The sequence below is a fragment of the Perognathus longimembris genome, chromosome 9 (assembly GCF_023159225.1).
Source record: "Perognathus longimembris pacificus isolate PPM17 chromosome 9, ASM2315922v1, whole genome shotgun sequence".
NCBI lineage: Eukaryota > Metazoa > Chordata > Mammalia > Rodentia > Heteromyidae > Perognathus > Perognathus longimembris.
The window spans coordinates 33,889,521-33,911,907 of record NC_063169.1 but is presented as its reverse complement, the minus strand read 5'-3'; the positions used below and the strand labels follow the sequence as shown (position 1 = coordinate 33,911,907).

The 22,387-nt window shown below is 42.2% G+C and overlaps 1 protein-coding gene across 1 annotated transcript; it reads right to left on the bottom strand.

The window, feature by feature from the left end:
* Positions 1–355: 355 nt before the first annotated feature.
* On the bottom strand, positions 356–21,842 carry Gtf3c6 (general transcription factor IIIC subunit 6). Its single transcript, XM_048354531.1, has 9 exons — positions 21,769–21,842; positions 19,089–19,170; positions 6,887–7,204; positions 6,788–6,832; positions 6,391–6,471; positions 4,561–4,624; positions 3,916–3,960; positions 2,166–2,279; positions 356–826 (listed from the first exon to the last, which is right to left on the bottom strand). The coding sequence occupies exons 1-9, from the start codon at positions 21,840–21,842 to the stop codon at positions 534–536; spliced, it is 1,116 nt and encodes a 371-aa protein (XP_048210488.1). The 3' UTR covers positions 356–533.
* Positions 21,843–22,387: the final 545 nt, after the last annotated feature.

Genomic DNA, 22,387 nt, shown 5'->3' with positions numbered 1-22,387 from the left:
GGCTCTGGTGGCTTACACTTTAACCCAAGCTACTCAGGAGGCTAAAGTGTGAGGATTGCAGTTCAAAACCAGCCTGGGCAGTAAAGTTCAGGAAAGTCCGTGAGTCTATGTGCAATAAACTACTTAGAAAAAGCTGAAAGTGGCTCGCGGACAGTGCCCAGGCCCTGAGTTCAAACTCCAGGACCAGCCAAAAACAAAAACAAAAAAAAAGCTCACTTCAGCAGCACATAAACTAAAATGGAACAATACAAAGATTAGCCTGGCTCCTGTGCAATGACAAACAAATGTATGAAGTATTCCGTATTTAAGAGGGAAAAAAAGGACCTGCAAACAAATGAGTCATTAAATCGTTTTAAAAAATTTATTTCCAGTCCTCAGTGTCTGGAATATTAAGTGGTGCTATAACTCAAAAGTATTCATATGGCCAAAACTTATTAATGAAACAGTGAACCAACTGAAAGATACACAGCCAATTATTTCACATAAAAACTTTTTTAAACAAAGTTCATGACTAGGTAGGAGAAATATTTTTATCAAGGACTGATTTCTAAGGCATCATCTTGAGTTTCCATAAAAATAGAACCTTCCACTTCAGAAGGAGTGCCAGCAAGAGGGCCAAGATCCTGTAGTCCCAGGTGCATTGGCTTTTCCTGTTCATAGATCAAATTTGAACTGTCTTTCATTTGAATCTCTTGCTCTTCCAAATCTAAAGGTTTTTCAGGAGCTGGAACTATAACTTCATCTTCATTTTCATGTACAAAACTACAGATCATGTTGGGTCTATAGGAGAAGTCATTTTCCTTCATTTGTAGCCATTCCACTCCACCTAAGTCATGCATAGGGGATTGGGAGATAAACAAACAAACAAAAAAAAAAACAGTATGAAAAAGAAATTTTAACTAAGTACATTAAAAAATTTTTATTCTATGTTAAAACAATATAAAGCAACTGTAACTGTATAAAATAATCATGTGATTTCTATCTCCCTTAAAAATCTTGGAGTGACTGTACACTTATGTATCATCAAAATCATTAGAAGCAATCAACTCCAATTTTGGTTCCATGTCTTTCCCAGATTTCAATCTCCATTCATTATGACAAATAATTTGAGCTTTCACTGTCATGACTTAAAAGAAATTTGTTCCATACAATTTCCTCATCTACTTAATTCTTTTTTGCCAGTCCCGGAACTTGAACTCAGGGCCTGGGTACTGTTCCTGAACTTCTTTTGCTCAAGGTAGCACCACTTCTGGTTTTTTCTGTGGTATTGAGGAATCAAACCCAGGGCTTCAGGCATGCTAGGCAAGCACTCTACCACTAAGCCACATTCCCAGCCCATCATGTTATTTTTCCTAATAAATGATACTTCTCTAACCTTCCCAGGAAGAAGTCTTATTTCTTTGTCATTATTTTGGGGGACAAGGGGCCTAAGGAGGTGTGATGATGGGGTGAGTGGGAAGGTGCTAGGAATTGAACCCAGGGCCTTGAGCATGCTCAGCACACCACTACCTACCCAGTCCCAATGTTATTTCACTTAATAGTACAGGATGTGAGGTGGGAGTCACAGCTCCAGTCTAGTTTGTTCTGCCCCTGTGTACTCTCTTCCCACAATGAATAGCATATGGCAGAAGTAACAGTGTGTGAGTTTTTACTTTTTAAGGTTTAGAAAAAACTTATTTTAGTATAGCATAAACTCAGGAGAAACAGAAACATTTCCTGCCCCCATGCAGGAAATTGTAGTTAAAGACTCTCAAAGTATGAATTACTTGTGCATGTGTGTTTGAGTACTGGGGCCAGAATGCAGGGCCTGGATACTGTCCCTTAGATTTTTCTCTCAAGGCTAGCACTCTACCACTTGAGTGAGCCACAGTCAACTTCCAGCTTTTTGGTAATTAATTGGAGATTAGTGTCTCTTGGACTTTCCTGCCTGGGCAGAGATCAAACTGTGATCCTCAGATCTCAGCCTCCTATATAGCTAGGGTTACAGGCATGGGCCACCAGAGCCCAGCTTTTGCTTTGTTTTATGGCAGTTTGAGTTCTAAGGCTAGCTTGTAAAAGATGTTATGTCTTCTACTTTGTTCTCATGTATTACTTGATATCAAAGAAGCCAGTTGCAACGGACAAACTACTAAATCACTTCTTTTCCAAGAATTAAGTATACAAACCTATATTTTCTTCTCCTTCCTTCTTTTCTGTCAGAAGAGTTCTTGTCATACTGAGCTTCTTCATTGTATGGCATTTATACTTTAGTAGTGTTTTATCGTTGCCTTCTGCATCCACTAGGACATAAAGTGAACTCAATTATTACACTGCTTGACTCCACTAATTAAAATACTGACGTATGCCCCAATAATTCTACTTTAAGGAGTTAGACTAAACTACCCCACATCAAGATAGAATAGAAAGCTCTAAGTATAATTCTTCTTTCTGCTCTAAGCTGAGAAATGACAGAGAACACTGAAGGCATGACTGGACGTCAAAACAACCAATATATCCAAAACAAACAACTGCAATGAGTGAGATTAAAGCCATATGCCTAATAGCCTCAAGCCATAAACTGGGAGAGTAGGTCATGAATTTGGGCTACGAGGTAATGATATGACTCAAGATGATGGATAAAATGCAGACTTACTACATCAAGCATGAGGCTGGAGTACAGACATTCCCAATTACAAAAGGTTAAGGAAAAAACAACCAAAACTTCTGCTGGTAAACAGCTGCCTGGAATTGCAGCTTTAGAAAACTGTGGGTCTAAACTGGAGGAAGCTCTGCGCAAAAGATGTGAAGCAACAAAAATTTCTGCACACGGGCTGGGGATATAGCCTAGTGGCAAGAGTGCCTGCCTCGGATACACGAGGCCCTAGGTTCGATTCCCCAGCACCACATATACAGAAAACGGCCAGAAGCGGCGCTGTGGCTCAAGTGGCAGAGTGCTAGCCTTGAGCGGGAAGAAGCCAGGGACAGTGCTCAGGCCCTGAGTCCAAGGCCCAGGACTGGCCAAAAAAACAAACAAACAAACAAAAATTTCTGCACATTGCTACGAGTTTAAACTGAGGCCAGACTTACGGACAGCAGCACAATTCCTGTTAAAGTACACAATATAAAACTACTGATATTAAGCCAAACTGGCAATTTCACATAATCCAACCTAACAAGTTGAAGATAACATACTCATCAACCTCTTTCTACTTGGTGCTCAGAACTTGTGCCTAGGGCTTCACACATGCTAATCACACCTCTTCCACTCAGCTATAAACCCAAGCCTTACCATTTTGCCATGTCAGGGATTAAACCCAGAGCTTCACATGTTAGACAATTACTCTCCCACTGAGCTCAACTCCAGACCATCAATATATTTCTAAGCATAAATTTATAGACACTCTTAAAATATGTGCAAGGAGATTATAAAACAATACATAAAACAGCATTTTTGTGAAGTAAAAAAGTATAATTAAGACAAATCAGAGTGATGGTACAAACTGTAATTTCAACACTCCGGAGACTGGAGCACTGAAGGGCTTACGGCTAGACTAGTGTGTGTCTCAAAACACTCTTCATCCCTTTCTGGGATAGGAATGTATGTAGAATATTTGCCTAGCCCAAAGCTACATACACACACACACACACACACACACACACACGCACGAAAGGCTCTAAAGCTGTAACAACTGGGTTCAAAACCTAGCTCCACCATTTCTTGTAGGACCAAAGGAAAATTATTTACCACCTAGTGCTTTAGTTTCTTCAACTACAAAGTGAATATTATATATAAGTTCCACATAATAATACAGAAGGAGAGCTACAAGTTTGAAGCCAACCTTGATGACATTTTTTGAGACTCTGTTTCAAAAAAAAGAAAGAAAATATATTTGTCATTAATAGTAAAAACATTGACCTAACATATAAAGTACTTACCATGTTCAACATTTTCTTCAAATATAACACAGGTCCCAAGAGTATCTATAGAAAAATTTAAAGGTAAATTGCTGAAAAACAACAGCTGCTTTCTCTGCAGGGCAAATAAATAAATAAAAAGTAAAATTTTAAAAAGAAGCTGGGCACTGGTGGTTCATTCCTTTAATACTAGCTCTCAGAAGGCTGAGATCTAGGGGCTGGGAATATGACCTATTGGTAGAGTGCTTGCCTTATATACATGAAGCCCTGGATTCGATTCCTCAGCACCACATAAATAGAAAAGGCCAGAAGTGGCACTGTGGCTCAAGTGATAGAGTGCTAGCCTTGAGAAAAAAGAAGCTAGGGCAGTGGCTCAGGCCCTGAGTTCTAGCCCCAGAACTGGAAAAAAGAAAAAAAGAAAGGCTGAGATCTGAGAAGTGCAGTTTGAAGCCACTTGGCAAGAAAATCTATGAGGCTTTAATCTCCAACTAACCACCAAAAATCAAGAAGTGGTGCTATGGCTCAAGTGGTAAAGCACTAGCCTTGAGCAAAATAGCTCAGGAACAGCAACTAGGTCCTGAGTTCAAGCCCCAGAAACACACACACACACACACACACACACTCATCCACACACATGCACCCAAAAAGGGAGTTTTATCTACCTACCTTCATATTCCCCTGCAAAGACATAGCTGTCCACTTGCAGAATGGGCCTCTCAGTGTCAATTCCCTACAACAGAATAAAGGGTCATTAAAAAAAAAAAAAGTCATAGGCTCTTCTGCCAGTAGCTCCTGCCCATTCCTAGCTACTCAAGTGGCTGAGATCTGAGGATCATAGTTCGAAGTCAGCCTTGGCAAGAAAGTCCATAAGACTCACCTTCGATTACCCAAAATATGCCAGAAGTAGAGCTATGGCTCAAGTGGTAGAGTGCTAGGCTCAAGGGACAAAAGGGCCAAGGACAATACTTATGCCCTGAGTTCAAACCCTAGGACCCAGTGCACACACCCAAAATCATTATAGAGCCAGGAACATGGCTCAAGGGGCAGAGTGCTTGCTCAAAGTCTTGAATCCAATCCATAGTATTACACACACACACACACACACACACACACACACACCTGTCCATAAGCAATAGCCAGCCTCACAGAACAGATCATCCTTCAAGTCCTGAGTCTGCACCCTTGAGCAAGGACTGTCATCTCCTGGAAACTAGATTCCCCCTGGAAACTAGATTCCCCCTCTCCCCTCCCACTCCACCCCCTAGTGATGAACAGGGTAACAAGTTCTCTTGAACTCTTTGCAGAGCCAGAACTGAGATAATGATCAAGGAAGTCACAGGCCTGACCAAGGCCACCTACTCTGTCAGTTGTGCATACCCTAGACCCCTTCCTTTGTTTCCTTTTTCTTTTCTTTTTTTCTTTTGTGCTGGTCTTGGGGCTTGAACTCTTTGAGTAGCTAGGATTACAGGCATGAGCCACAGCTGCCTGGCTATTTCCCTTTTCTATAAAACCTCAAAGTTCTTGTTAGATCCTTGACGATGGACTTGGGGGTCTCTCTGAAACCCTTTGTCTGCTCTTCCCAAGAAGCTGTGTGATTAACTCTTTGTCCTGAGCTACTAAGCAATCACTTGCATTTGGGAAAAGGTGTCCCTCTGTTGCGACGCCTGGGGCCTGTTTTTTTCCCCTAAAACTTGTCTGATAGCTCTATACCAAAATATTACCTCCACTGCATTCAACTTTCTCTCCAGCCACACATTTAAACTCAGATGTAAACATTTTCTCTACTCCTTTAGTCCCCGGCACTTCTGTGATCCTTAAAGAAGTCACTGCTTTTCAGTAGAGAACATTGTTCTCAGCAAGATCTAGCATTTCCCCATCTGAAGCACCATGGTGGAACCTCTTGGTGCAATTAATACACACTGTAAGAATGGAAAAGTTAATGAAGAGAGCTATTCATTTTAGGAAGGGGACATGAAATAGAGGGAGAAGTAGTGTGGTTGATACACTGAATCCATGTGTGGAACACTCAGGACTAAAGTATGCTACCAAGATGTTCACTGCTGGGCTGGGAATGTGGCCTAGTGGTAGAGTGCTTGCCTCGCATACATGAAGCACCACATATGTAGAAAAAACCAGAAATGGGAAATGGCACTGTGGCTTAAGAGCTAGAGTGCTAGCCTTGATCAAAAAGAAGCCAGGGACAGTGCTCAGGCCCTGAGTTCAAGCCCGAAGAAGGAGAAGGAAGAAGGAGAAGGAGAAGGAGAAAGAAGAAGAAAGAAGAAAGAAGGAGAAGGAGGAGCAGGAGCAGCTGCCACCGCCGCCAGGGACAATGCTCAGGCCCCGAGTCCCAAACCCCAGACTGGCAAAAAAAAAAAAAAAAAAAAAAAAAGTTCACTGCTTTGTAAGGGATATGCTTGCAGACAAGCATTTCATCATCTTATGTTCCAACTTTTAAAATAACAATCCTCGACAACTCCCCAATTCTAGAAGACTCACCAAAATCTTGCATTTCTTTTCACATTTTGAGAGAAAATCGGAATCAATAATTCCTGTTAATTCCACCAAAACAAACTGCTCCTGGTGAAAGAAAGAAGGATTAACCTGCTGGGCTGCGCTGCTTGCACAGAAGGGAAAAACTGTAAAAGCCAAAATCCACTGCGATCCCCCGCCCCCATTGCCCCCAGCTTGGTGAAACTGAGTCCAAGTTCGGCCGGAGGAAGCCGGCGGTGGGACCCGCACCTCATCCTCCGAGGTCTCCATTCAAGCCGCGGCAAACACCGGGACTGAGTTCCAACGGCCCAGCGCGCGGGCCGGAGCCGTGCAGGCTGCACCCCCATCTTCCTTGGCCTCCCGCAGCCGCACCACCATAACCGCGACCCCCGCGCGGTGCTACCTCCTCCTCTACGTCGTCGTCGTCCTCCTCCTCCTCCTCCTCCTCTTCCTCCTCCTCCTCTTCCTCCTCCTCCTCCTCTTCCTCCTCCTCCTCCACCACCTCCTCCTCCGCCTCCTCTTCTCCGATCTCCCAACACAGACCCGACTCCGACTCCGCCGCCGCCATGGCCCGGCGCGTACTCCAAGCTGCCGTCACTGTCCACGCCCACACAAAGACGCCATCTGCAATAAGGTCAGCGGCGTCCCGCCAGAACCCAAGATGGCGACCTCCAGCGGAAGCAACCTGCTGAGGCCCAGGGCGTTCCCTCCCACGTGGAAATGGCCACTGTCCCTTGATGAGCTGGTTATGGAAACAGGAGCAGAGGACCCTGAAACCTTGGGACCGCGGGGCTCCTGTTCCAGCTGGGAGGAGAGAGTACTGGAGAGGGAAGAAAGAAACCGTAATGTGCAAGGAACTGAAAAGAGAGAGCTTGTGCCAACCCCCTGTATACAATTCTTGGAAAGAGGGCTGGGGATATGGCCTAGTGGCAAGAGTGCCTGCCTCATATACATTAGGCCCTGGGTTCGATTCCCCAGCACCACATGTACAGAAAATGGCCAGAAGTGGCGCTGTGGCTCAGGTGGCAGAGTGCTAGCCTTGAGCAAAAAGAAGCCAGGGACAGTGCTCAGGCCCAGAGTCCAAGCCCCAGGACTGGCCAAAAAAAAAAAAAAAAAAAAAAATTCTTGGAAAGAGAGTCTTAATGAGATGTGAGGGCTAATCCTCAATCCCCTGAAGCCAAGTTAAAATGGACTACTGCATAAAATGTACCGCCTTAAGATCTTTAAAAAATAAAAAGTGAGTCTAGCCCTGGAGGCTGTAATTCTCTGGAGGCTGAGATCTTAGGGTTGCAGTTCAAAGCCAGCTCAGGCAGGAAAGTCCTTGAGACTCTCCAGTTAATCAGCAAAAAGCCAGAAGTGGAACTGCTGCTCAAGTGGCAAGGGTGGGAGAGTAAATCTTTGGCATCAGAACAGAAAGACCAAGCTCTGGAATAAAGAAGATGTTACAAGAATACAGACATGAGCTAAAGTACCATTTTCCATGTGACATGTCTATGCCACATTTTCTTTCTCTGACATATTTTCTAATTGTAATATGGAGGTCAGATCTGGCCAGCGCTGTCCTTGGCTGTTGAGGAGTGTCAGATTGACTCCATCTCAGATTAGTTAAAGAGGGCAGAAACTGACTCCATCTTCACTATCTCCCCTGCCCCTGAGCTTCAGAGTTGAGGGCCATGCTCCATCTGCTCCTTTGGTTCAAGCAGATACTATGTAACAGGTTGTAGCTCCATTGGCCACCTGTGTTTGACCTGGCATGCTCTCTAAGTGTCATAACCTAAGTGGCCACCTGCATGTGGCAAGCTTGACCATGTGGAATTTCTAGCATCTTGTCTTGATGGGCGTGCATGGATTCCTACAGGAAGGGAAGTCCCATCCCCAGGTAATGGGAGTTCCTGAGTCCCAAGAGACAGGGACAGGCATATGGTCTATAGGTGACTGAGCCTGTCTGTCAAGTGCTTGGAACTGGGAGCTCCCTGTGCCCCAGCCCCCTGACCTGACCCTATTTAGGGGCAGGCCAGCGCAGGTGTCATTACACCATGCAACATGTTAGAGTCTGGTGTCTCATCCCCATGGCGTCCCAATTCAGCTCTCCATTGGAGCTGAATTGGTTTGTTGGTACTTAGAAATCTGGAAGTAAGTCTCTGTGCCACTATCCTGTTTTGTGTTACATGCTTTTCTGGAACCTGGGACCAGTCCATCTGGAACTTCCTCAGTAAATCCATCTTTTTACTTGAGACTGTCTCTGAGTGGTGGACTCTTAGAAGGATGGGGAATCCCCTCCCTTGGACCCCATTACACTAATAAAATTTCCAGCACCTTTATTATGTTTATGTTTTTCCTGAATTCTTCTCTTACCAGGAACAAAGACCAAGTTTATTTAGCTACCCTAAACTTTCTGGTAAGTTATTTGGTATATTGGCCAGGAAGTTAGAGGTTAAGTATGTCTTTTTCTGACTTGGACTCCTTGGACCTTATAAGTAACAGAAAGGGGAGCCTCTATCTAGAAAGCTATCTTCAAAAACTTCAACTCTCCCTATTTTAACACAAGGTCAAACTCTGTAGCAAGGAAGACAGAACAACATGGCTGAGATAGTCTGAAGTGCTATCTTCCCGTGGCATGTCTGTGACACATGACCATTTCCTTTTTCCAATCCTGGGGCTTGAACTCGGGGCCTTGGTGCTGTCCCTGAGCCTCTTTGTGTTCAAGGCACTCTACCACTTGAGCCATGGCACCACTTCAGGCTTTTTCCTGAGTAGTTTATTGGAGATAAAGAGTATCGCAGACTTTCCTGGCTGGGTTGGCTTTGAATTGTGATCTTTAGATCTCAGCCTCCTGAGTAGCTAGGATTACAGGGGTGAGCCACCAGAGCCTGGCTGACTATTTTCATTGCCATACTTTCTAATAAACTTTCCTATTATGTCTACTATGTTTGAGTTTTGATTGAATTTCTCTCTTGCTAGACACAAGGGCCTAAACTAATTTAGCTGCTCTAAATTTCTAGTGACATACTTGAGATAGGATCATCTAGTGGTCAAGATGACCTTTGAAGTCTGATACCTGTCAAGTCTTGCTGAGTTTATTAGCACAAGGGCTTAGGCAAAATGGCTATTTTAAAGGTTAAATGAGATACTACATATAAAATAGAATTAGCTCAGTATTTAGCATATAACAAACATTCCATGTACCTTTAATCTATCACTTATATTTTAGTATTGGTAATTTTACTTTTTGTGCTTGGACTTCAACTCCAGACCTTGAGCTCTTGCTTAGCTTTTTCTTTTTTTGTCACTTGTAGGGCTTGAACTCAGGACCTGGGCACTAACCTGGGCACTATCCCTGAGCTCTTTCACTCAAGGCTAGTACTGTACCACTTTGAGCATAGTGCCACTTCTGGTTTTCTGGTGATTAATTGGACATAAGACTCACACAGGGGGCTAGGGATATGGCCTAGTGGCAAGAGAGCTTGCCTCGTATACATGAGGCCCTGGGTTCAATTCCCCAGCACCACATATACAGAAAAAGGCCAGAAGTGGTGCTGTGGCTCAAGCGGCAGAGTGCTAGCCTTGAGCAAAAGGAAGCCAGGGACAGTGCTCAGGCCATGAGTCCAAGGCCCAGGACTGGCCAAAAAAACAGAGTCACATAGACTTTTACTGCCTGGGCTGGCTTTGAACCATGATCCTCAGACCTCAGCATCCTCAGTTACAATTACAGGAGTGAATCTCAAGTGCCTGGCTTACTTAGATTTTTTTGTTTGCAGCTTGGCTTTACTACTTGAGGCACTTGTTAGCATGTTGATGGTTAATTGGAAATGAGTCTCTCTGTCTACCCTGGCAGGCTTTTGCACTGATATAATCTGATTTCAGCCTCCTGGATAGCTTGGATTGTAGAAAAGAGCCGCCAGCATCTGGTAGCTTAAAAAATTTTTTTTTGGGCTGGGGATATGGCCTAGTAGCAAGAGTGCTTGCCTCATATACATGAGGCCCTGGGTTCGATTCCCCAGCACCACATATACAGAAAATGGCCAGAAGTGGCGCTGTGGCTCAAGTGGCAGAGTGCTAGCCTTGAGCAAGAAGAAGCCAGGGACAGTGCTCAGGCCCTGAGTCCAAGCCCCAGGACTGGCCAAAAAAAAAAAAAAATTTTTTTTTAACTTAGACAAGGTAAGAATGGCAAAGAACATATGAAAAGTGCAAATCAAAACAATCTTGATATTACATCTCACCCCAGTTAGATTAGCCAACCTGTGCATTCAAACAACAAAGGTTGGTGGGGTATTGAGGGAAAAGGAACCCTACTGCACTGTTGGTGGGAATGTAAACTAGTATGACCACTCTGGAAAGCAATCTGGAGGTTCCTCAAAAAACTAAACAGATCTTATCTACAACCCAGTGATACTACTACTGGGCATCTACTGAACATCACAAGCTAGGATACCATAAAAACATCCATGTTTATTGCTGCTCTATTCACAATAGCCAAGCGATGGAAACAGCCCAGATGCCCTATAGTAGATGAGTAGATCCAAAATCATGCAGTACTTATACATAATGGAATTTTACACAGCCATTAGGAAGAATAATATGTTATTTGCAGGGCAATAGATGAACCTAGAACAAATCATGTTGAATGAGGCAAGCCAAGCTCAGAGAGACTAACAACACATGTAGTCTCTCATATGAGGAAGCTAAACTTAAAATGCACCGGGATATAAGAAATTACCTAGGGGCTGGGAATATGGCCTAGTGGCAAGAGCGCTCGCCTCGTATACATGAAGCCCTGGGTTCGATTCCCCAGCACCACATATATAGAAAATGGCCAGAAGTGGTGCTGTGGCTCAAGTGGCAGAGTGCTAGCCTTAAGTAAAAAGAAGCCAGGGACAGTGCTCAGGCCCCGAGTCCAAGGCCCAGGACTGGCAAAAAAAACAAAACAAACAAACAAAGAAATTACCTAGGACTCTAGACTTTTACACACAGTGAGACCAAAGGAAGAAATTCTTAGGAGAGGGACCCAAAGGCACAATGTGTCTGTGCCTTGGCCAATACAAAATAGTATCTATTGGCCAGACACCCATGACTCACACCTGCAATCCTAACTACTCAGGAGGCTGAGACCTGAGGCTCACTGTTCAAAGCCAGCCCAGATAGTAAAGTCTGTGAGACTCATGTCCAGTTAACCACCAGAAAACCAGAAGTGGCACTGTGGCTCCAGATGGTACAGCACTTGCCTTGAACTAAGGAGTTCTGGGACAGTGCCCAGGCCCAGAGTTCAAGCCCATGACCAACAAAAAATTAAATTAAATAATATTTCTTGAAATGAATTCCAAACAGTGGCTAATGTTTATAATCCTAGCTACTCAGGAAGCTGAGATCTGAGGATTGAGGCTCAAAGTCAGCCCACAAGAAAGTATAGAAGAGGGGCTGGGGATATGGCCTAGTGGCAAGAGAGCTTGCCTCGTATACATGAGGCCCTGGGTTCGATTCCCCAGCACCACATATACAGAAAACGGCCAGAAATGGCGCTGTGGCTCAAGTGGCAGAGTGCTAGCCTTGAGCAAAAGGAAGCCAGGGACAGTGCTCAGGCCCTGAGTCCAAGGCCCAGGACTGGCCAAAAAAAAAAAAAAAAAAAAAGTATAGAAGAATCTTATCTCTGCTACAAGTGCAGCTGTGGCTCAAAGTGGTAGAGTGCTAGCCTTGAACGAAAAGGCTCAGGGAGAACATCAAGGCCCTGATTTCAAGCCCCATAACTGGCAAAAAAAAAAAAAAAAAAATCTCAGGAAATGAAAAAAAGAGTTGGTTTTATTTTTGTCTTGTTTGTTTGTGTATTTGTCTTTGTGGTGGGTAAGAGGAGCACAGAAATGGAGGAACAAAGTATGAACAAATGCAGCAGTGGTACTCAATAGGCCCGATGTTGAAAATGAACTATACAACTTGTGAGTAGGAACAGGAGGGGAAACAGAGAGAGCAAATGAAGTGGTAACATTGTTCAAAAAGAAATTGACCTCTCAGGGGAATACAATAGCTCAAAAGCTAGGTATGTACGTTCATATAAGACTACTGTCGACATATGGCATTACATTTAAAGCCCTAGGTGAACTTTCTTGGACGTGGCCACGTGGCTAGTGTATATGTTCTTGATACATTGTATATTGTATATATGTCTACCTGATGTAGAGAAGAGATAGAAAAACAGGACGTAAGATATCACAAGAAATGTACACACTGCCCTACTATGTAACTGTACCCTTTTTGCACAACAACTTGTCAAAAAATTTGTGTTCAATTAATAAACAAATAAATTAATAAAAAAAACAAAAAGAAATGTGCTCTTTACCTGATTTGTGAAATGGTAACCACTCTGTACATCACCTTTATAATAACATAAAAATGTAAATGCTAGTATCCAATCTCAGATAAGATAGATAGATGAGGAAACAAAAATTAGTATATTAAAGAGGTCAGATTCAAACAGCAGAGAGTGATGGAAGGGGTAACTTTATCCAACAAGAAATGTACTCTTTAGCTGACTATATAATTGTAACCCCACTGTACATCACTTTCATTTCATTTTATTTTGCTCTCCTGAGGCTTGAATTCTGGACCTGAGTACTATCCCTGAGGTCCTTTTGCTCAAGGCTAGTATTGTACCTTGAACCACAGCACCACTTCCAGCTTTGTCTATGATTTAATTGGAGATAAAAGTCTCATAGAGGGCTGGGAATATGGCCTAGTAGCAAGAGTGCTTGCCTTGTATACATGAAGCCCTGAGTTTGATTCCCCAGCACCACATATATAGAAAATGGCCAGAAGTGACACTGTGGCTCAAGTGGCAGAGTGCTAGCCTTGAGCAAAAAGAAGCCAGGGACAGTGCTCAACCCTGAGCCCAAGGCCCAGGACTGGCAAAAAAAAAAAAAAAAAAAAAAAAAAAAGTCCCATAGACTTTCCTGCCAGGGCTGGCTTTGAACCATGATCCTCCAATCTTAGCCTACTAAGTAGCTAGGATTATAGGCGTGAGCCACTGGCTCCCAGCTGTACATTACCATTATAATAATAAAAATATTTTTCAAATCAGATTCAGACATGAAAACTAGGAAGTAAAAACTGAGAAACCAAAACTACCACTCATTGAGACAGAAACTACTTATAGATGCTAATCTACAGTAATAGAAGGCAAAAAGGAACCATCTAAACCTGCTTTTCCTTTGCAATGTTAAAAATGAACAGCAATGGGGCTGGGAATATGGCCTCCTGGCAAGAGTGCTTGCTTGCCTCCTACACATGAAGCTCTCGGTTCCATTCCCCAGCACCACATATATGGAAAACGGCCAGAAGGGGCGCTGTGGCTCAGGTGGCAGAGTGCTAGCCTTGAGCAAAAGGAAGCCAGGGACAGTGCTCAGGCCCTGAGTCCAAGGCCCAGGACTGGCCAAAAAAAAAAAAAATAAAATTTAAGAGAGGCTTGGGGGGAGGAGGGGGGATGAGGGAGGAGGTAACAAACAGTACAAGAAATGTATCCAATGCCTAACGTATGAAACTGTAACCTCTCTGTACATCAGTTTGACAATAAAAATTTAAAAAAAAGAAAATGTGAACAAAATTTTTTTTTTAAAAAAAGAGAAGCTTGGAAGACAGACAGACAGGCATACATGTGCTCCCGCGCGCACACATACACACAATCTCACACAGAAGCCTGACTACTCCCACAGCATCCTAGCTAGCTAAAGTACAACTACAAAACAAAATGTCAACATTGCATTCCTTCTATGTATTCAGTGCTTATAACCCAGACCAAACTCTACTGGAGACAACATGCTGATAGTGTCTCTTTTTTGTCTGGAAGCTGGATATTGGTCACTTCTGTGCCCATCAGAGTGAAGTCCTTTGATCTAATAGCTAGTGGGGAGAAAAACTCTGGTTCTAGTAAGGGTGGCAATTAATTTTAATTGCAATTAATAAGAGGACTCATGTGGCAAAAATCAGTAATACAATTGCTGAGAAATATTAAATGAGGTGTGGTCTCCATATTAAAAAGTCTGCCTCTAGGAGGAGACAAAAGAATTTAAATTTTTTAATCTGCTCTTTTTTTCATAATAAAAGTTTAAATTAAGAAAATAAGGTGTGACATTGTCCAAAAAGAAATATTCTCCTTATCTGACTTATGTAACTGCAACCTCTCTGTATATCACCTTTATAACAATTTTTTTAAAAAAAGGAGAGGTGACGTACAAAAAGAAATGTACGCTTTACCTGACTTACATAACTATAACTCCTCTGCACATCACCTCTATAATAACATTTTTTAAATACTGTAAAATAAATAAATAAATAAATAAATGTTGCAGGGCACTGGTGTCTCATGCTTGTAATCCTAGCTTCTCAGGAGGCTGAGATCTGAGGATCGCAGTTCAGAGCCATCCCAGGCAGAAAAGTCCCCATGAAACTCTTATCTCCAGCTAACCACTCAACAACTGAAAGTGGTGCTGTGGCTCCAAGCAGTAGAGCAAAAGAGCTCAGGGACAGTGCCAGGCCCTGAGTTCAAGCCCCATGACCAACAAAAAAGAAAAAAGAAATGCTAAAAGGAGTGACTGTGATCAAATTGCATTATCCATTGTGTGAATCACAATGAAGTTAATTAGTTGGTTCAATTAATTAGAACACCTTCAGTGAAAGGGAAAAAAGGCTAAATGGAAAAATCTGTTAATAGAATTCTAGTAGAAGAGGCATTACTGTTAACATCTTGTTTTGGAAATGAACATTTTACACTAAATTATTTAATTATTTAATTAAAAATTATTGTTTATATTTGAGGACATGTGTCGTGTGTATGTGTGTATGTGAGTGTCCGAGCTTGAACCCAAGCAGGGGTGTGGGACCTTACTTTTTGTTCTCAAGGCTGGCATTCCACCATTTGAGCCACAACTTCACTTCCAGATTTTTGGTGGTTAACTAGAGATAAGACTCTCACGGACTTTCCTGCCTGGGCTGGCTATGAACAAGATCATTGGATCTCAACCTGCTGAGGAGCTAGAATTACAGGCATGAGCTGCTGGCACCCAGCTCAGTTGGGTCTTTTTAATCTGTATCTTCTGCTTGGGATCTGAAAATATTAATGCCAGCTAGGACACTAATTTTCAAACTTTAGGTGCATCAAAATCACTGGATGCGGGGCTGGGGATATGGCCTAGTAGCAAGAGAGCTTGCCTAGTATACATGAGGCCCTGGGTTCGATTCCCCAGCACCACATATACAGAAAAAGGCCAGAAGTGGCGCTGTGGCTCAAGTGGCAGAGTGCTAGCCTTGAGCAAAAGGAAGCCAGGGACAGTGCTCAGGCCCTGAGTCCAAGGCCCAGGACTGGCAAAAAAAAAAAAAAAAAAAAAAATCACTGGATGCTTTCTCCAGTTTGTTGATCTGTACACCCTATCAATACCTAGAATTTCTGAAGCAGCAGATCTGGCATAGCACAAGACAGTAAGTGAAAAGGACATTTCTTTTTCCTTTTCTGTGCTGGAGATTGAATTCAAAAGTGCATAACATTTTCCCAGATGACACCTTGATCTGACGAACATACTTTGAGAAACACTGTGTTCAAAGTAAATGCCATTTGCCAAAAGCCAGATTCCATTAAAGTTTGAGAGCATAGTTAAGTGTTCTCTCATTCTAGGAAGTAAACTTAATATTGGAAATAGGATTGAAATAATATTTTTAATTACAAAGAAAGCAGATCATACCTAATTTGGTAGCGATGTGGCACTACTGGAAACCAGCCATGTTTTAGGTAATGGTGGAGAAAAACAGCACGTGGAGAGATAGGGCAGACAGGGTAGATTGGAGTCTATTGGAGTCTTCAAACCTGGACACAGCTACTTTATATGAAGCTCCTGATAAATGTAGAAATTGTTCCCAAGGCATTGGATTGGATCACACACTGATACTGAAAGCGTTCACTTTATGGAGTTTTTGTTGTTGTTGTTTTTGCTTTGTTTTGTTTTTGTATTTTAGTGGAGATAAGAGTCTCATGTTATGTTTAATGTACCAGATGAATTTCCTTTGGCGTACCCCCTATGGTCACTGTATATGATTTTGGTACACTGGATATTGTATATATGTTTATCTGAACTAGGGAAGGGAAAGAAAAATGAGGGTGTAACAGATATCACAAGAAATGTACTCACTATTATGTAACTGTACCCCCTTTGTACATCACCTTGTCAATAAAATTTAATTTAAAAAAAAGACTCCTGGACTTTTCTTACCTGAGATGGCTTCAAACTGTGATCCTCACATAGCCACCAAAATAGAAAGACAGCCAACGATATGGGAAAGGATATTTACCAGCACAGCAACAGACAAAGGCCTGATATCGGTCATCTACAGAGAACTCAAAAAACTAAGCCCCTCCAAGCCCAATAAACCTATTAGGAAATGGGCAAAAGAGCTAAAGAGAGACTTCACAAGAGAAGATATAAAAATGACAAAGAAACATATGAGGAAATGCTCAACATCCCTGCTAGTAAAGGAAATGCAAATAAAAACAACCCTGAGATACCACCTCACCCCAGCTAGAATGGCCTATACTCTGAACTCAGGAAACAACAAATGCTGGAGGGGCTGTGGGGAAAGAGGAACCCTTCTCCATTGTTGGTGGGAGTGCAAATTAGTACAACCACTTTGGAGAACAGTATGGAGGTTTCTCAAAAAGCTCAATATAGACCTACCCTATGACCCAGCCATACCACTCCTAGGCATCTATCCTAAACAGCAAAATCCAAGATATCAAAAAGGCATTTGTACTACCATGTTTATCGCGGCACAATTCACAATAGCTAAAATATGGAAACAACCCAGATGCCCCTCCACAGACGAATGGATCCAAAAAATATGGTACTTATACACAATGGAATACTACATAGCGATTAGGAATGGTGAAATATTGTTATTTGCAGGGAAATGGTCGGAACTCGAACAAATAATGTTGAGTGAGACAAGCCTAGAACACAGAAAACAAAGGGGCATGATCTCCCTGATATATGACTGTTAACAAAGGGAGACGGAGAGACAGTAGAGACCAAGTCTGTGAATACTGTATATGTTCTTGATACATTGTATATTGCATATATGTCAACCTGACCTAGACAAGGGATAGAAAAACAGGTTGTAAGATATCATAAGAAATGTACACACTGCCCTACTATGTAACTGCACCCTCTTTGCACAACACCTTGTAAAAAAATTTATGTCCAATTAATAAAAAAAAAAACAAGAAAAAAAAAAACTGTGATCCTCAGATCTCAGCCTCCTGAGTAGCTGGGATTTTTTTTTTTTTTGGCCAGTCCTGGGGCTTGGACTCAGGGCCTGAGCACTGTCCCTGGCTTCTTTTTGCTCAAGGCTACCACTCTGCCACTTGGGCCACAGCACCACTTCTGACCATTTTCTGTATATGTGGTGCTGGGGAATTGAACCCAGGGCCTCATGTATCCGAGGCAAGCACTCTTGCCACTAGGCCATATCCCCAGCCCACAGTAGCTGTGATTATAAGTGTGAGCCACTGGCACCCAGCTCCCTTGTGTTTAAATGAAAATAGATGGAAGAGCCAGGCACCTATATTTCACATCTGTAATCCTTGCTACTCAGGAGGCTGAGATCTGTGGGTTGCAGTTTGAAGCCAATCTTGAGAAAATAAATCCTAAGCACTCTAATTTTTTTTTGCCAGTCCTAGGGCTTGAACTCGGGGCCTGGGTACTGTCCCTGAGCCTCTCTGTGCTCAAATCTAGGGCTCTACCACTTGAACCACAGCACCACTTCTGGCTTTTTCTGTTTATGTGGTGCTGAGGAATCAAACCCAATGCTTCGTGTATGCTAGGCAAGCACTCTACCACTAAGCCATATTCCCAGCCCCCATAGACACTCTTCTATTCAGATTAACCACAAAATGTCAGAAGTGAAGGTATAACACAGGTGATAGAGTACTGGTCATGAGCTAAGCAAGGTCTCAAGACTCAGCATTCAATCCTCAATTCCAGCACATATATACATACATATATAATGTATGCATACATACATTCATTCATATAGGATGGAGGAGACTTAAAACCTTCATAATTGTTTAGGTAGGATACCAAAATCTCCTGAGAAATGTCTCTGATTTAGGAAGCCTATGGCGGTCTGGAGGGCTTGGGGCTGTAGCTCCATGACAGAGTACTTGTGTAGTGTGCAAAGGGCCGTGGGTTCCATGTCTGGGCACACACAAAAGAGTTTAATTTCATGTGATGATCAAATCACATGTAATGACAATGGATATTCTCCAGGAAAACCATAAACTATGTGAGGAGCGCCTATGCGAGAAATCGTTTGGAGATAGGTGTATGGAGATGAGACCCTGGAAAACGCGGTGCATGATGACAAGAAGAGGATAGGAGAGTGACACTTGTGTTGAAAAGTTAGGAACTTAGATAATCACCTAAATGAAGAGGTCACTGAGGAAAAGAAGTTTGAAAAAATACTCCAATTATAAGCCCAAGAGTCAGTTCAGAAGTATGGTATTGGCAACGTGAGGTAGCATGCCCCAGCTGCTCTGTTCAAACAGATAAAAAGATGATTAACCAGGCCAGTGGTTCTCAAGGGTGGTTCCCAGGCCATGGTAGCCAGCTTTACCTGGGATTCACTCAAAAATGCAAATTTTCAAGCCTTGCCACAGGCTACTAAATCAGAAATACCAATAGCTTTCCAGGTAATTCTGAATTGCATTGAAGTTTGAGAACTGAGTTAGGCTGGTTATTCGTGCCATTCAGATTCATCCTGTCAAGAATTTAAAACTGGTACATACAAAGAAAAACAGTGTGGATTGTGGGGAGAGAATTGAGTAAGCTAATATGATGAGTAAGCAGAAGCTCTGACTAAATGAGGTAGTTGACACAGGGGGCTGGTGACATACACCCTCATGGTGGCAGCCAGGGCCAGAATGTCAACTCAAGTTCCAAGTCCATGTACTTCCATGAACCTCAGCCCCTAGCACATTTCTTTTCTCAGGTTTCTGGCATGTTCTAGTTTGACTTTTTAAAATAAAAAAAAAGATGATATAGCTCTGTCTAAATTAATAGAACTATATATATTTTTTAAAAGACAACTAGCTGGGCACTGGTGGCTGTAATCCTAGCTACTCAGGAGGCTGAGATCTGAGAATCTCAGTTCAAAGCCAGCTCAGGCAGTAAAGTCATGAGACTCTTATCTCCAATTAGCCTCCAGAAAATTGGAAGTGGCACTGTGGCTCCAAGTGGAAGAGCACTAATCTTGAGCAAAAGAGCCCAGGGGCAGCACCCAGGCCCTGAGTTACATCACCACTGCTGTCCTTAATTTTAAGGGTACAGTTCAGTGGTGCTATGTATGCTCATTTTATGTAATCAATTTCCAGTTTTTTTTATCTTGTAAAGAATGACTTTTTATTTCTTTTTTTTTTTTTTTTGGTGATTAATTGGATATAAAACTCTCATGAACTTTCCTGCCCAAGCTGGCTTTGAACTGAGTTTTGGAGATCACAGCCTCCTGAGTAGCTAGGATTACAGATGTGAACCACGAGTGCCTTTCCTTTTCTTCCTTTCCTCTTTCCTTTCCCCTCCCAGGCTCCCCTTCTTTCCCTTCCCCACTCCTCCTCTTCTCTCCTCTCCCTTTTGTTTCCTTCCCTCCCCTCTCTCTTTCCTCTTCTTCCCTCTTCCCTTCCTTCTTTTCCCTTTTCCGCTTCATTCTCTTTATTTTGTGTTGGGACTTGAACTCAGGTCTTCTAGTTCTCACTCACAGCTGGTGCTCTTTTAAGGCATGACTTTTAAAATAATTACTTATAGGTTTCTTTGTTGTTTGTTTTGTGTTTTACTTCTTTTTCTTTTTTCTTTTCATGCCAATATTGGGGCTTGTACTCAGGGCTGAGCATTGTCCTTGAGCTTTTGTTCTCAAGACAAGTACTACCACTTAGAGCCACAGCACTATTTCCAGCTTTTTGGTAGTTAATTAGTGATAAGATCCAGTTTTTTGGTACTTAAATGGAGGTAAGAATCTCAAGGACTCTCCTGCCCAAGCTGGCTTCCAACTGGGAACCTCAGATCTCAGCCTCCTGAGTGCTAAGATGTACAGGTGTGAGCCCTTGGCTCCTAACTTGTTGTTTTTGTCAATTGGACTGTCTGAATTGCTCCTTTCACTTATTCAGCCATTTCCCTAATCTGAGTTTTAACTTCCAACCCTGTATTTCAATGTTTTCTCTAATCTCTTTATCTTTTGTGTTATATCTTACATTGATTAAAAAATAACAGCAGCATGCAAATCAGATCCCCGTAAGTGCAGCAGGAGGCTTGCCTGGTGTCCTGTCAATTGCTATGTTCCTCTCCATTCTTGACATTGGCAATATCATTTTGCTTCAATTAATTAACTAACTTATTTTTTTAACTTTTTTTTGCCAGTCCTGGGGCTTGAACTCAGGGCCTAGGCATTACTCCTGAGTTTCTTTTGCTCAGGGCTAGCACTCTATCACTTGAGCCATAGCAAGAAGGGCTTTTTCTGTTTATGTGGTACTGAGGAATTGAACCCAGGGCTTCATGCATGCTAGGCAAGCACTCTGCCACTAAGCCACAGTCCCAGCCCAACATATTTATTTTTGAAGCATGTTGGCCTTCATCTTTCTGCCCCAGCTTCCCAAGTGCCAAGATTACAAGTACTACCACAGCAAGCTTGTTGTATTATCTTGATGGATAACCTTTAGTCTATTTTTAAAATATGCTTGGTGTAGTCCTAACTATTCAGGAGGCTGAGGCTGAGGCTCATGATTTCAACCCATCCCAAGTAAAAAAGCCCATGAGTCTCTTAACTTCAATTAACTACTGAAAAGTTGGAAGTGACAATGTGGCTCAAGTGATAGAGTGCCAGATTTGAGTAGAAAAAAAGCCAAAGTACAAGTCAAACTCAAGTGGAAGGGCCAGTTCAAATTCTTGAACAAAAACAAATAAATACAGGTAAAATATACTTAATAGCTTGATCTTGTAGAATTAATGGTTTATTGTCAACATATTTCAAGAAAGGAAATAAAAGTTTTAAGAACAAAACTGCTTGACTCAGGTGTAGGTCAGTGGCAAATATATGACATGCAACAAGGCCCTGGGTTCCATCCCTAACACCAAGGAGAAGAAAAGTTACATAAACTAAACATTTGTGCTTTGGCATGATACAAATGTTTTCATTTCTTATGACAGTTTGCCTTGTATCCAAACCTACTATATCTTATCTAACCTTACACCTTTCCTTTTCACCCACCAACTAACCCCTTTGTCCTTTGTTCCAACCCAGTAGATCTCTTGAAACTCTACATCCTGTCTTATTTAATTTTTGTCACTGTAATTTACTTCCCAGGCTGACCTTTTCTTCTCACCCATTACTTCTCTTGCTCCAAGCAACTTGTCCTGACTGGCCTCCTCTAATCTAACATTCATCGACTGAGCCCACGCTTGCAATCATAGTTTCCATTCTTCTTTGTATTTGTTAGTTCCTGTATATACATTTATTTCTTGACTTGTTTTTAAGTGTCTTACTTGAATTATTTTTCACTTACCTGTATAGTGCCATGTATTTGTGAAGGTTACTGAATTAATGAATGGATGGATGCACTCATTAAACGATGTGAAATGGTTTAACTCAGAAGACTTGAGAGAATGCCTAATTAGAGTGTAAGAGTTATTCTGAGTCCAAACAGCTTTGAGGGTTATACTGCAGCAAGTCTCATAGAATGTCGTCTCCTGTACTCTGCTAGTCTTCCTACTATGGTAGCAATGACCTCTTCACTATTCACCTCTTTTGGCTTTGTAGAAGTTGACTGCATGGTAGTAAATGTCATTGAATTATTAAGGAATTTCTGTGTAACATGTTTAGCTTCTGTCTGCACCTAGCATAGAAATTTTTTTGGCACAGAGATGGAATATTTGAATTAAAAAATTACGGTGCTGAGGGTTGAATTCAGTGCCTTATGCATCTAAACATA